The sequence below is a fragment of the Oratosquilla oratoria genome, chromosome 20 (genome assembly GCF_046742065.1).
Source record: "Oratosquilla oratoria isolate Oo_2021 chromosome 20, ASM4674206v1, whole genome shotgun sequence".
Classification (NCBI taxonomy): Eukaryota; Metazoa; Arthropoda; class Malacostraca; order Stomatopoda; family Squillidae; genus Oratosquilla; species Oratosquilla oratoria.
Window position 1 is genome coordinate 25,137,443 of NC_134796.1, and position 14,890 is coordinate 25,152,332.

A 14,890-nucleotide genomic window follows, 5' to 3' on the forward strand; every position below is an offset into this window, starting at 1 on the left:
CACACCTTATGACTCCCTCCTTGAACCATCCCCATTCCTCCTCCACTCCTAGTTCTACTCTATCCTTCACTCCCTCCCACTCCTCTCTCAGCTTCTACTCCTCCTTTTCTTTCTCATTTAAGCAATTCACTCTTAGTACCTCCCTACTTTCTGCCCTTTTCCTCTTTCTCCACCTATTCTCCACTCTCAATTTACCTTCCACCAGAAAATGTTCTGATATTCCCCCATTCTCTCCCCTTAGAACATGTACATCCTTAACTCTTCCTACCATACTCCTGGTCACCATAGTCCATTAATGCTCTAGCTGCCCCCCTTCCATCCACCACCCTCTCCCATGTGTACCCCATCTGGGGTATTGGCTGCATGTTATTGTGGCAAAGTAGCATGCAGTTGATACTTTAGGGTCTATATGGGGCACCCTTGCAGACCAGAGCCACACATTATTTTGTCTGTGATAGAGGAAAACTCTGTGCAGAGAGAAATGATGACACTTTTATACTAAGACTGTCCCTCCATTATGCTGTCCCCCAACCCCTTGTTACTATCATGCACCACTTCTCTGAATATTCATTTCCTTTTTTCACCTACCCTGTGGTGGGGGGAGAGAATGCTACCACCAAGTCTTTCCATTTGAGTCATAAGAGGCGACCAAAAATGGGACGGGGATGAGATTAGGAGTCCTGCTACCTGTAGCCCCAAAGGTGACATTCCTAAAATAAGTAAAGGATTTCGTAATTGGGAGAAAAATGAGACTTGTAACTTATTAAGATCAATGAAAGTGGCCTTCGACTACATGGATGAAGAAATGGTAAAGAAAATAGTGGTTACACTAATAAGACCTAAAATAGAGTATGCTGCAACACTATGGGCACCTAGCACAAAAAAGAACATAAGAAAATTAGAAAGAATCCAAAGAGCAGCGACAAAAATGGCACCTACACTATCAAATTTGACATACGAACAGAAGAAGAGAAAGAGGTGATTTGTTGACCATTTACAGAATTATGAAAGGGATGGAAATTCTCAATAGAGACAACTTATTAAAGTGGGACAGAAGAGAAACAAGAGGACACAAAAAGAAGCTAAAGAAGGACAGTTACAGAAGAGACCTGAAAAAGAATAGCTTCCCACATAGAGTGATTGATGTCTGGAACAAACTAAACAGAGAAACAGTGAGTGCCAAAACTATACACAATTTTAAGAATAAACTGGATGCTGAGAGATACAAGAATGGGTCACTACGAGCATAGCTCTCATCCCGTAAAATAGAAATAGGTAAATACACTGTTGAATGACACTGCACTGCACTCACGTTCCAGCATGCGCACTGTTGCATGGTTCCATAGTGATGCTGCATATTCTAATTTTGGTCTTATTAGTTACATTGATAGGACCAAAATTAGAATATGCAGCGTCACTATGGACACCCAGTACAATAAAAAACATAAACTAGAAAGAATTCAAAGAACATTGACAAAGATAGCACAAAGACTTAGCAAGTTGACATATGAACAAAGATTGGACAAACTAAATTTACTATGGAGCAAAGAAGAGAAAGAGGCAATTTGATAACCATCTACAGAATTATGAAAGGGATGGAAATCCTTGATAGGGATGATCTACTTAAATGGGACAGAAGAAACACAAGAGGACACAAGAAGAAACTTAAGAAGGACAGTTACAGAAGAGATCTGAAAAAGAACAGCTTTCCACACAGAGTAATAGATGCATGGAATAAATTGAAAGAGAAAACAGTGAATGCTAAAATTATACATGATTTAAAGAAAGAACTGGATGTGGAAAGATACAACTGGGGGTCACTACGAACATAACTCTTCTTCTGCAAAATACAACTAGGTAAATCAAAGTAACTTGTTCACATAAGTGCCACCGGATCTTGTATTGTCATGTTATTGTCACTCATTCACGCACACGCCACTGATTAACAAATTGTCGATTATGTTTCAATATTGCAAGTTGCACGTTGCAAGCAATCTTACTGCACCATCTTTGCTATTACAAGGGGAGCATATAGTGAAACTTGGGTACGATGATTTGTGCGTTTATTAATCGGTAGGTTATGTGTACAGAGGAGGGGCACGTCATGTGCCTAAGAAGTCTAGAGAGTAACTGCCAGCATGGGTGAAGACACTGCCATGCCTAGTACACATATGAGAGGGGGCCTTGTTGGCCATATGAAAGGGCTTTTGTACGATGAGTGTCACTGTTGGTCAGGGCATACCACTACACCATTGTACCCTATTGTACCAGACGTTATGCTAGTACACTATGCCACAGGTTTTAGAAACTTCTTTGGAGAAGCAGATAGGAGGGAATTCACAAACGTAAAGAAGCATGAAAAGAGAAGCCTTAACATAAGGAACTTGGGTGTGAAAAAGGTTTGTGCCAGGGGTAATGGGAGAGGGAATTGAAAAAAAAGACTGGTTCACTTGAATATGCAAGGCACGGAAAAATAAAATTGGAAGAGATGTGTCGTCATCTTCTCTCTCTTCATAAACACTATTATCATCATTGCCCCTTCAAAATTCTTGTAATACCTACCATATTTCTCAAACACACTCTTCTTTTGTGCTTCCCCTAAATTCCAAGTTTCTGCTTCATACAGTGCCATGGTACAATCACTCCTTTATACAACCTTCTCTTTGTATTTTCACCCAGGACTTTTCATTTCCCCCAAACATTTACATGCCTCATTTATTCTGTAATTCACCTCCACATCTGCCACTTAGTTCACTGCCACATGGAGACTCCAGCTTCTCACCCTTCATGCCCACAGCCAACCTGCCACCTTCATCACTCCTTGTACATTTTGTCATTTTATTTATCCCCACATTTACTCTCAACTTTCTCCTTTCAAACAGCCATTCTGTCTTTGATTGATTCAATCTCTCCTTAGAATTAGACACATGTGCAGTGTCATCCGTAAACAAATTAATTCAACATCTCTCCACCTTCATCATCCAACTCCTAACTTCTACCTAGCACTCACATCGACTTCCTTACCACTCTATCTGTATATACATTGAACAACCACAGTAACATCACACAACCCTGATGCAGCCTCACATCCACCTCAAACCATTCGCTTTCTCCATTTTCTACTCTTACACATGTCCTCGTTAAATATATAGTGGCTGACCCAGAGCAGTGGACAAGGTGCAGGGATGACCCATCATCCAGGAGGTGCTAAGATAAGAGGGAGGGTGGAGGGGTGTGGAGTGTATTCAGGGATGGAATGGGTGGGAATGATTTTATGCCTTTTCCTTTGTGGCTACCTCCCTTGTAAGGGGGAAAAAGCCTTGGTATATGTATGTATGTGTGTATATTTTTATGTGTATTTACCTAGTTGTATTATATGGGAAGGGGAGTTATGCTCATAGTGACCTGTCTTTGTATCTCACAACATCTAGTATGTTCTTAAATTCTTGTTTAGTGTTGCACACACTATTGTTTCATCCAATTTGTTCCAGACATCCATCATTCTGTGTGGGAAACTTTTTTTTTTTTCAGATATCTTCTAAAATTGTCCTTTTTGAGTTTCTTTTCATACCCCTTTGTTTCTTTTATCCCAATTTAATAAGGCTTATCTGTCAAGGACTTCCATGCCTTTCATGATTCTATAAATGTAGATTGCCTATTTCTCTTCTTTGTTCCAGGGTTGGTAGTTACAGTTTAGACAATCATTGTTCATATATCTATTTTGAAAATGTTGGTGCCATCTTTGTCATTGCTCTTTGGATTCTTTTTATTCTCCTCATATTTTTTTATACTGGGTATCCATAGCGTTGCAGTGTATTTCAACCTTGGTCTTATTAGTGTGACTAGTATTATTTTTTACCATTACTTCATCCAAGTAATTAAAAGCCACCTTTATTGATCTTAATAAATTGTAGGTTTCTCTGACTATTTTGTTTATATGTTTGTCTGGGGACATGTCTTTGGTGATAGTTACTCCTAGGTCCTTTTTGGAACTTTCTTTACTTCCTTTATACTGATTTGATATTATCCTAATATTCCTTTTTTTTACTTTTTCCAAGTTCCATTATACTACATTTCTTAATGTTGAAGTTTACTTCCCACTTTTGACTCCATTCCCAGACTTTATCCAGGTCTCTCTGTAGCAATTCACAGTGTTTTTCTGTTCTTACACATTTCAGAGTGTTATACGACATATAAAGCGGGTGTTACATGAAGGACAAGCCACAGGTAGTACTAGCATCACTTCAGCTGCTTCATCCTCACCCTGGCCTCTGGCATCCATAGCTGTCATGGAATTGCATCTAGCTGCAGACATGATCTTCACTAGCTGCAGGTAAGTTATTTTCAAATGTTTCATGTTTTATCAATTAGTCTGTTGCCTCAGGTTTCTCTTGCAGGAGATCCATAGTACCAAGGTAATCAGCAACAGCCATCACATTGGTCCATGAGTCACTTGTAGATGTTGTTATTTGGATAAGGCATCTGTAGGGCAATACAAGATGATGTATTTACCTAGTTGTATTTTACGGGACGAGAGCTATGCTCGTAGTGACCCGTTTTCGTATCTCTCCACATCCAGTTTATTCTTAAAATTGTGTATAGTTTTGGCATTCACTGTTTCTCCATTTAGTTTGTTCCAGACATCAATCACTCTATGTGGGAAGCTATTTTTTTCAGGTCTCTTCTTTAATTTCTTTTTGTGTCCTCTTGTTTCTCTTTTGTCCCACTTTAATAAGTTGTCTCTATCAAGAATTTCCAACCCTTTCATAATTCTGTAAATGGTCAACAAATTGCCTCTTTCTCTTCTCTGTTCCAGTGTTGACAGATGTAATTTCTCCAATCTTTGTTCGTATGTCAAACTTGAGAGTGTATGTGCCATTTTTGTTCCTGCTCTTTGGATTCTTTCTAATTTTCTTATGTTCTTCTTTGTGCTAGGTGCCCACAGTGTTGCAGCATATTCTAGTTTAGGTCTTACCAGTGTAACAACTATTTCTTTACCATCTCCTCATCTATGTAGTCGAAGGCCACTTTCATTGATCTTAAGTTATAAGTCTCTCCAAATAATTTATTGACATGTTTATCAGGTGTCAAGTCACTTGAGATGATTACTCCCAGGTCCCTTTCTGAATCAACTTTTTTGATTTCCTTGTTTCCAATTTTATATTGACTCGATACTCTGTTTTTGCTTTCTCCAAATTCCATCATGCTACATTTTTTTAATCTTGAAGTTCATCTCACATCTCTGACTTCATTCCCATATTTTGTTTAGGTCTTCTTGCAGCGATCTGCAATCTTTTTCTGTTCTTACTTTCTTTAGTAATTTGGCATCGTCAGCAAAGAAGTTCATCTAACACTTCACTCCCTCATCCATATCATTTATATATATGCCAAATATTAGAGGAGCCAATACAGAGCCTTGCGGGATGCCACTTATCACATCTTCCCAGTTTGAATTTTTGTCTCTAAGTACCACTCTCATTTCTCTCCCAGTTAAGAAATCCTTCATCCATTCCAGCAGCTTACCATGTATTCCTCCTATTATTTCAATTTTTCTTATTAATTTTTTTATGTGGTACTTTGTCGAATGCTTTCTGCAAATCCAAGAAGGCACAGTCTGCCTAGCCATCTCTTTCTTGTATTATCTCAATTAATCTCGAGTAAAAGCAGATTAGGTTTGTGGTGCACGATCTTCCACTTCTAAAGCCAAATTGTTTAGGATTTACTATTTTATTTTCTTCCAAGTGTTTGGTCCAATTGTTTCTGATGACTTTTTCGCATAATTTTGCTACTGTGCTTGTAAGGGATACCGGTCTGAAGTTTGTAGGATCTTCCCTACTCCTTTATATATTGGTACTATGTTTGGTGGGGAAAAAGAATACTGCCACCAAGTAATTCCACTTGGATCGTAAGAGGCGAGAAGAAAGGGACGGGGATTGGGACTAGGCATCCTTCTCCTTGTAGCCCCTCAGGGGACATTCCTAAAAGAAAAAGCAAAGGCATAAAGTCTGGGAGTTTTCCGACCAGCACCCTAAGGTTTGGGGTCTTTTAATGTGCGTGGATGTGGTACAGATGAGAGTAAAAGGGAAGAGATAGGTAGTATGTTTGTGAGAAGAAAGATGGATGTGTTGGCTTTGAGTGAAACTAAGCTGAAAGGGAAGGGCGAGTGTAAGTTTGGGAGTGTAAGTGGGAGGTTATCAGGAGTGAAGAGAGGGCGAGGGAGGGAAGGGGTGGCTATACTAGTAAGTGGAGAGATAGGTAAACGTTTAGTGGAGTGGAAGGAGGTTTCCTCAAGGATAATGTGGATGAAGGTGAAACTGGGAAAGGAGATGTGGATTTTTGTAAGTGCATATGGGCCTGGCAGTGAGAAGAGCGTAGAAGAAAGGGAGGCTTTTTGGATAGATTTAAATGAGTGCATTGAGTATTTAGGGAGAAATATCAATGTAATAGTACTGGGAGACCTTAATGCTAGGGTAGGAAATGGTCCAATTGATGGAGTGGTTGGGAAATGTGGAGTTCCAGGAAAGAATCATAGTGGAGAGTTGATGGTGGAAATGTGTCTAGAGAGTTGATGATAGCAAATACAGTGTTTCAGAAGAAAGTCAAGCATAAGTACACATGGGAGAGGGTGGTGGATGGAAGGGTGATAGAGCGTTTTTTGGTGAAAAATATCCAATTTTGTCAAACTTCGTGTGTGGACGGGTGTGGTGTCCCTGAACACCGCGGGACTGGTTTCCAGACGTATAACGCCACCCTTCTCAGGTAATGGCGGGTTTAAAGGGCCAGAGATTTAAAGGTCCGCCCGTCAGCCACGCCCCTTTGTTTGCTATGGTTTGTTTTCCTTGTATTTTTTTTTTTTTTTTTTTTTTTTTTTTTTTTTTTTTTAATTTTATACTCTGATATTGTTGTATGATAGGTTAGGCAGCAGTCACCACACTCAATGTGATCGAAAAAGGGTTCAGTGTATGCATGCGTCATTTCTCCACGTGCTATCCTGTTTTATACATTTCTTATTTATAAATTCACTACTCCATAACTAAATATGTCAGATGTGATAGTTGCCGAAGTATTTTGCTCCATTCTGAACCTGAGAAGTGCAAGAATACTCACCTTAGCAAAGGGATTGTAATTCATGTGTACCATTCATTATGTGAAGGATATGGAAGGTTAGGATTGTCACGATTCTCAGCTGGCATGGGTACGAAAGAAATGTAATGAACATCTGCTGCTTACTTCCCAGAAATGGTCAAAGGATTATGTAAGTAGATATGTGCATTTGATACTCTTTAGAGGCACTTTTATGGAGTAGTGAATATATAAACATAAAAATGCTATTTTCTTAAAACTAGTTTTTTCGCACCTTAGTAACTATAACTTCGTGTGTAAATAAGCAATTTTCATCATTCTTGTTGGAAAATGATTGTGATACTTATATCTAACAAAACTAGTAAATTCATTCTTAACCTACTTGATATATATTTTTGACAATTTTTTAAAGTTGTGATTTTTTTTTTTTTTTTTTTTTTTTATTGCTGTAAGGCTGACTTTCTTTTTCACTTATAATTACGAGTATACTAGTTTAGGTACATCTGGATGTCTACTAACTGTACACCAAGGGAAATCATTATTCTCCTCATACTTTTGGAAAAATAAACGTTATTTCAAAAATAACTCAAAATTGCAAGTAAATCGTCTGTTATGTAAAAATTTCTTAATGGAATTAAATGAAATTTCTGTCACAGATGCATCCCATTTCCCTACATATTGTGTTAAATTTCCATTGTCTTACATAAAACGATAAGATTGGGAGGACCAGAAATGCATAATCCGATCGAGCGAATCACCGAAATGAGAGTCAATCCCCTTAATGGACAATGTTGTGGTAAATAGGATTATGGTAGGAAGAGTTAAGGATGTACAGTGCTCGACAAAAGTTCGCGGCGCCTCAGCAGATCTAAACAAAATTGCACAAAAATGTAATTAATCATTATATTTATTGGATTTTTACTCACCTAATACTTGGTTGGGAGTCCTTTGCGCTTTAACACAGCCTCAAGACGACGTGGAAGTGAAGCAGCTAGGTTGTGGAGGGTTGTAGGCTCAAAATTATCCCAGATTTCCTGAATGGCTGCCTCGAGCTTGGGTATAGAGCTGACGTCTTTGCCTTGTAACCTCTTCTTTATAATGTGCCACAAATTTTCAATTGGGTTCAAATCAGGGCTATTACCTGGCCAGTCCTTTATAAAGTTCACTTCACAGTCGTTGAGCCAAGTAGTGATGGATTTAGCAGTGTGGCAGGGGGCACCGTCCTGCTGAAAAACTGTGGCACCTGTTTTTTCAAATGATTCAGGTAAATTTTCACACAGAAGCTCCAAGTACACGTTTTGGTTCACTTTTAAGTTCTTGGGTAACACTACTAATGACCCCAAGCCCTTGCCGCTGAAACAGCCCCACACCATTAAAGTATCAGGGAATTTGACAGTACCCTTGACGTACTGAGGGTCAAGCGGGTCACTTCCATGTCGCCGGTACACCTTTGCACCACGGTTACAGGTGACACTGAAGGTGGCCTCGTCAGACCACAAAACGTCAAGCCAGTCGTCCTCAGTCCAGTGAGAGTATTTCTTGGCAAATTCAATCCTTCTGGCTTTCTGCTTCTTGGTGACAAGTGGCTTAGCAACAGGCTGGTGACTCACGTACCCAAGCTCATGCACCCTTCGTGACACTGTCCTTACAGACACCTAACCAAACACCCCAGGGTTCTGTTCCTTCACTACCCTTGCTGTCTTACGAGGAGATGCCTCTAGGGAACAGAACCCTGGGGTGTTTGGCTCAACGACTGTGAAGTGAACTTTATAAAGGACTGGCCAGGTAATAGCCCTGATTTGAACCCAATTGAAAATTTGTGGCACATTATAAAGAAGAGGTTACAAGGCAAAGACGTCAGCTCTATACCCAAGCTCGAGGCAGCCATTCAGGAAATCTGGGATAATTTTGAGCCTACAACCCTCCACAACCTAGCTGCTTCACTTCCACGTCGTCTTGAGGCTGTGTTAAAGCACAAAGGACTCCCAACCAAGTATTAGGTGAGTAAAAATCCAATAAATATAATGATTAATTACATTTTTGTGCATTTTTGTTTAGATTCGCTGAGTCGCCGCGAACTTTTGTCGAGCACTGTACATGTGCTAAGGGGAGAGGGTGGGGGAATATCAGATCATTTTTTGGTGGAAGGTAAGTTGAGAGTGGAGGATAGATGGAGGAAGAGGAAAGGGACAAAAAGTTAGGGAGGTGCTTAGAGTGAACTCTTTAAATGAAAAGGTAAAGGAGAAGGTGTACAAGAAGAAGCTGAAGGAGGAGTGGGAGGGAGTGAAGGATAGAGTAGAGCTAGGTGTGGAGGAGGAATGGGGATGGTTCAAGGAGGGAGTCACAAAGTGTGCAAAGATGGTGTGTGGAACAAGAAGGACAGGAGAAAATAGAAGAAAGGGTAGTGAATGGTGGGATGAGGAAACAAAGAAGGTTGTAGAAGAGAAGAAGCGAGCTTTCACAGATTGGTTACAAAATAGGACGAGGGAGTCATATGAGAGGTACAAAGAAAAGAAAAGAGAAGTAAAGCAAAAGGTAAAGGAGGCAAAGAGGAGAGCAGATGTGAAATGGGGTAAGAGTACAACAGAAAATTTGCAAGTAATAAAAAGATATTTTGGAAAGAAATTAAGAGAGGAAGAGGAGGCGAATCAAGTAGAGAAGAAAAGGTAAAAGGTGCAGATGGAGAGATGATAATGGAAGAGAAGGCAGTAAGGGGAAGATGGGCAGAATATTTTAGGGAGTTGGTAAATGTGAAGGAGGATAGGGAGGGAAAGATAGCTGCAGTGGGAAATGCTAAATAAAATGAGAGTGATGAGTGAGGAAAATGGAGGAGAAATAAAGAAGGATGAAGTGAAGGCAGCAGTTAAGATGATGAAAGCAGGTAAGGCACCTGGTCTGGATGGATGCCATGCAGAATGTCTAAAAAAAGGAGGTACAGTGATGGTGGACTGGCTGGTGAGTTTATTTAATGTCTGCTGGAGAGAGGGTAGAGTGCCGGAGGACTGGAGGAGTGCCTGTATAGTTCCACTTTACAAGGGAAAAGGGGACAAATGTGAATGTAGTAGTTTCAGAGGGATAGCTTGTTAAGTGTAGTTGGGAAGGCTTATGGGAGGATCTTGATTGAGAGGATTAGGAGAGAAACAGAGGGAGTAATTGGTGAGGAACAGTGTGGATTTAGGACGGGTAGAGGTTGTGTGGATCAGATTTTTGTGGTAAGACAGATATGTGAGAAAGCTATAGGAAAGAGGAAGGATGTTTTTTGGGCCTTTATGGACCTGGAAAAGGCTTATGACAGGGTAGACAAAAAGGCACTGTGGGAGGTTTTGGGGATATACGGGATAGGAGGAAAGCATCTGGGAGCTATCAAGAGTTTTTATGAGAGTAGTAGAGGTTGTGTCAGGATTAGAAATGGAGAGAGTGAGTGGTTTGAGGTAAAGGTGGGACTTCGTCAAGGATGCATTATGTCGCCCTGGCTGTTCAACTTATACATGGATGGGGTAGTGCGAGAGGTAAATGCAAGAGTAGTGGGTCAGGGATTGGAGATGGTTAAAGAAAATGGAGAAAAGTGGGAGGTGAGCCAGCTGTTGTTTGCTGACGACACTGCGCTTGTGGCAGGATCGGAGGAGGGATTGAGGAAGTTGGTAACAGAGTTTGGGAGAGTGTGTGATAAAAGAAAGCTGAAGATAAATGTGGGTAAAAGTAAGGTGATGAGATGTACAAGGGGTGAAAGTGGCAGTAGTCTGGAAGTGAGCATTAAGGGAGAGCGACTGGAGGAAGTGGATAGTTTTAGATACTTGGGTGCAAATGTGGCAGGAAAAGGTGGAGTGAAGGTGGAGGTAGAATGTAGATTGACAGAAGCGAGTAAATGCCTTGGTGGATTAAAAAGTGTAATGAGGAATAGACATTTGGGAATGGATGCTAAGAGGAGACTGTATGAAGGAGTGATTGTGCCAACAGCACTGTATGGGGCAGAAACATGGAACATAAGAGAGGAAGAGAGAAGGAATTTGAATGTGTTTGAGATGAGATGTCTGAGAAGTATGATAGGGGTTACTTGGCTAGATAGAGTGAGAAATGAGGAGATGAGGAGGAGAACAGGGGTGGAAAGGGGGTTGGGAGATAGGGTTGATGAAAGAGTATTAGGATGGTTTGGACACATGGAAAGAATGAGTGAAGAAAGACTAGTAAAAGAGGTATGGAAGGCAGATGTGGAGGGAGTGAACATGAAGGGACGTCCTAGGATGAGGTGGATGGATGGGGTGAAGGGAGTTTTGGGGAAGGGAGTTTTGGGGAAGAGGGGAATGTCTGTTGAAGAAGGACGGGAGAGGACAGAAGACAGGGGTGAATGGAGAATGGTTTTATATGGATGATGTTGTGATGCATGAGGTGGAATGGGCGGGGGGATTGGGGGTGAGGTAGTATGTGTGAGCAATTTTTGGCGCAGCCCTAAGGGATTTCTCCCCGTCTTTTCCTTTATGCATGGGGGGACGAAGAGGGGGGTTCGCCGATTTAATGAAGCGGCCATGCTGTGGATGTGCTGTGTCTTGTGACACTGCTTCTGACCCAGGGCAGTGGACAAGGTGCAGGGATGACCCGTCATCCAGGAGGTGCTAAGATAAGAGGGAGGGTGGAGGGGTGTGGAGTGTATTGCAGGGATAGAATGGGTGGGAATGATTTTATGCCTTTTCCTTTTTGGCTACCTCCCTTGTAAGGGGGAAAAAGCCTTGGTATATGTATGTATGTTTGCATCTTTCCAATCTTGCGGTACCTTTCCTCCTTTGAGTGAGAAGTCTATTATATTGTGTAGTTTATCTGTCAGTTCGTCTATACACTCAGTATCCAGTTTGCAATTCCATCTGGTCCATGCAATTTCCTGCCATCTAGGTTTTTTATTTGGTCTCTTATTTCTTTTTGTGTTACCTTTAATTCTTTCATCATGGGTGATCTTTGCCCATCTTCCCAAAATTGTGAGCTCTCAATTGTAAAAACAGACCTGAAATGTCAACAAAGGATTACAAAGGCGGAGCATGCCGACAGGAGACCTTTTGATCCATATCTAGGTCGGATGCAAAAAAAAAAAAAAAAAAAAATCATATTAATAATAAAATAATAAATAAAAACTATAATAATGTAAATAACAAATAAAATACATAAATAAATGCATAGGTATAGTTAAAATAATAAACAAACAGGTAAATAGTAAATAATAAATTGACATATAACTAATGATAAATGAAAATCAGACAGACAAATGATAACAAAACAAAAACAAATACCGTCGCCGCAAAAAAAAATGTTACACTAAGATTTTTTGGATAACTAAACACAAAAGTACATGTTAAATGGGTTTTATTTACCTTTTAAGCTTACATTATATATACAAAATTAATATTTGGTCATGTGGCCCTTATTCTTGATCACCATCTCGATCCTCTTGGGCATCGAAGTGGCGAGGTTGGCGAAATACTGTAGGTCCATCGAGGCCCAGTGCTTCTTCAGCGCCTCCTTCAGGTCGGGTATGGTGCTGGGTCGTTCCTTCTCCAGGATGTTTTTCATCTGATTCCATGCATTTTCGATGGGATTCAGGTCAGGGGAGTTACCAGGCCACTCCAGAACATCAATCTTGTTGGTTTCCAGGAAATCCTTCACTGCTTTGGAGTTGTGTACTGGGGCTCCGTCGTGCATAAAAAAGTTGCAGTCATGGATCCGCCAGAAAATCAGCATGTGGTTTCGCAAAACCTCTATGTAGTTGGCAGACTTCATTGTGACGTTCTTGGGGAGGAAATACAAGCCAGCTCTACCATTATTTCCAGTGAAGGCGCCCCACACCATCACGCTGTCAGGATGTTTAACAGTCTTGACGGTGTATTTTGGGTCGTAGCGGGAGACATTACTGGGGCGGCGGACCAGCTTTGAAGTTCCTCTGATGAGCCGGAACGTACTCTCATCACTAAACATCACCTTCTTCCAGTCGTCTGATGTCCAGTGTCGGTAATTCTTACAGAACTGCAGCCTTTTCTTCCTCATCTTATCAGTCAGCAGAGGTTTCTTGGCGGCCCGACGTGATGGTAATTTTAGGTCCTTTTGTAGTCGATGCTGCACTGTTCTCACTGTGACGTCCTGGAGCAATTTCGGGTGCTTTTCTTTCAGTTCTAAGGCTGTTATTCCGGGGTCTGCCTTCACTTCTTTCTTTAGAATGAAGTCTGTGCGTGCTGATGTCTTCCGTGGTCTGCCAGAGCCCTCCTTCCGTCGCGGTGTCGTGCCGGGGGCAGAGCATCACCAGCTTTCTTCAGGCGGTAAACGGTCATTCTTGACACTTGCAGTTCCGCCGCCACGCGTATCACAGATACTCCTTGTTCTATCAGGGACAAGGCCCGGCTCTTCTGTTCCAGGGAAAGTTGATTTTTAACCATTGTGCCTGGTGGAAGTGGAAATATAGGCGGCCAAAGGTGGGTGTCGAGTGAAAAAATGGCGTGATTGAGAGCAGCGTATGGGCAATCTTTACTCGACGAGCTCTGCGGGCTCATGAGGTGTGAGATGTTGCGGTGGAGGGGTATAGGGGCTGAGGGAGGGGACTACGTCATAGCTAGATCCGCCCACTACACTTATGGCTCAGACCAGAATTCTTTTGTTACGTCGCGCCGCGTGTAACATTTTTATTTGCGGTGTAAATGTAACATTTTTTTTTGCGGCCACTGTAGTATAAGATAGATTATAATCATTACAGCATCTTACTTAGGTATTTATCTAAATGATTCTTAAAGCTTCAAACTGAACTACATTGCACTACCTGTGCAGGAAGTTTATTCCATTCATTAACTACACGGTTGGCAAAGTTGTTTCTACCTACTTCCAAATTGAATCTATTTCCGGACAGTTTGAGACCATTGTTTCTTGTCTGATTCTCATTCAATGTGAAAATTTGGTCACTTTTGATGTTGTCAATTCCCTTTAAAATCTTAAAGACCTGTATCAAGTCACCTCTGAGCCTCTGAGCCATAACTTCTGCCATCTCTGTGTCATCTATATGTTCTTTATCTCCTTCACGCAATTTCACAATTTCATGTTTATCCTTTAGTTTTTCATTTATATATCTATCAAAGAGTTTAGGTTGATCCTTACATTTGTCTATAATATCTTTTTCATAATTTCTTTTTTCTTTCCTGCTTATGTTCACATATTCGTTCCTAAGTTTTTTATATGTTTGCCATGTGTTTGATGTATTCTGTATGGTGATTGCATTTGTGGCTAGCCCTATTCTGTATTAGTCTTGTTTTAAAGCTGGATAGTGAACCATAGATGTACTAGTGTAGATTTTGCTTATTGTGGGAAGAATTTCTCAGCAGGGCTGATGCCAGTGGAAGTTTGATGGAGTAGAGTTTATTGGTCAGTATTGGAGTGCATATTTTTTATGGTGATGCTGTCATGTTGTAGTTGTTTAGGGAGGATTTTGGTTTCAGTGTGCAGATGTTCTATTGGAATTGTTTTAGTACATACATTAAACAAACATGTGCAATAAACCTTATAAGAGGGATCTTGTTATTTTTAACACCTTATTTTGAGCACATTGTAGGATGTCTATGTTTGATTTCATGATTGTTAGGATCCAAGCTGTAGAGGCATAGCTAAGTGTGGTTCTTAATTAAGGGTGTAATTAGTTTTCCTCTACTGACCAAAGCTGGTGTTTGCTATTGATGTGTTGGCTGATAGACAGGCTAGTATCAAAAGTGAGGCCTTTGAATTTAGGGTTCTTGTCTAATAGGAGTTGGCAAAGTTAATTTTACTATTGGATGGTTCTTGGATTCAT

The 14,890-nt window shown here is 40.7% G+C and overlaps 1 protein-coding gene across 3 annotated transcripts in view; it reads left to right on the forward strand.

Annotated features, from left to right (window-relative positions):
* The window catches only part of LOC143036412 (uncharacterized), a 362,560-nt gene that overhangs the window by 288,731 nt on the left and 58,939 nt on the right, over positions 1–14,890 (forward strand). For all 3 annotated transcript variants that reach the window (XM_076203749.1, XM_076203748.1, XM_076203747.1), the window contains one exon: positions 4,179–4,333. In XM_076203749.1, the coding sequence (XP_076059864.1) occupies positions 4,179–4,333 (155 nt within the window). The remainder of the gene's footprint in view (positions 1–4,178; positions 4,334–14,890) is intronic.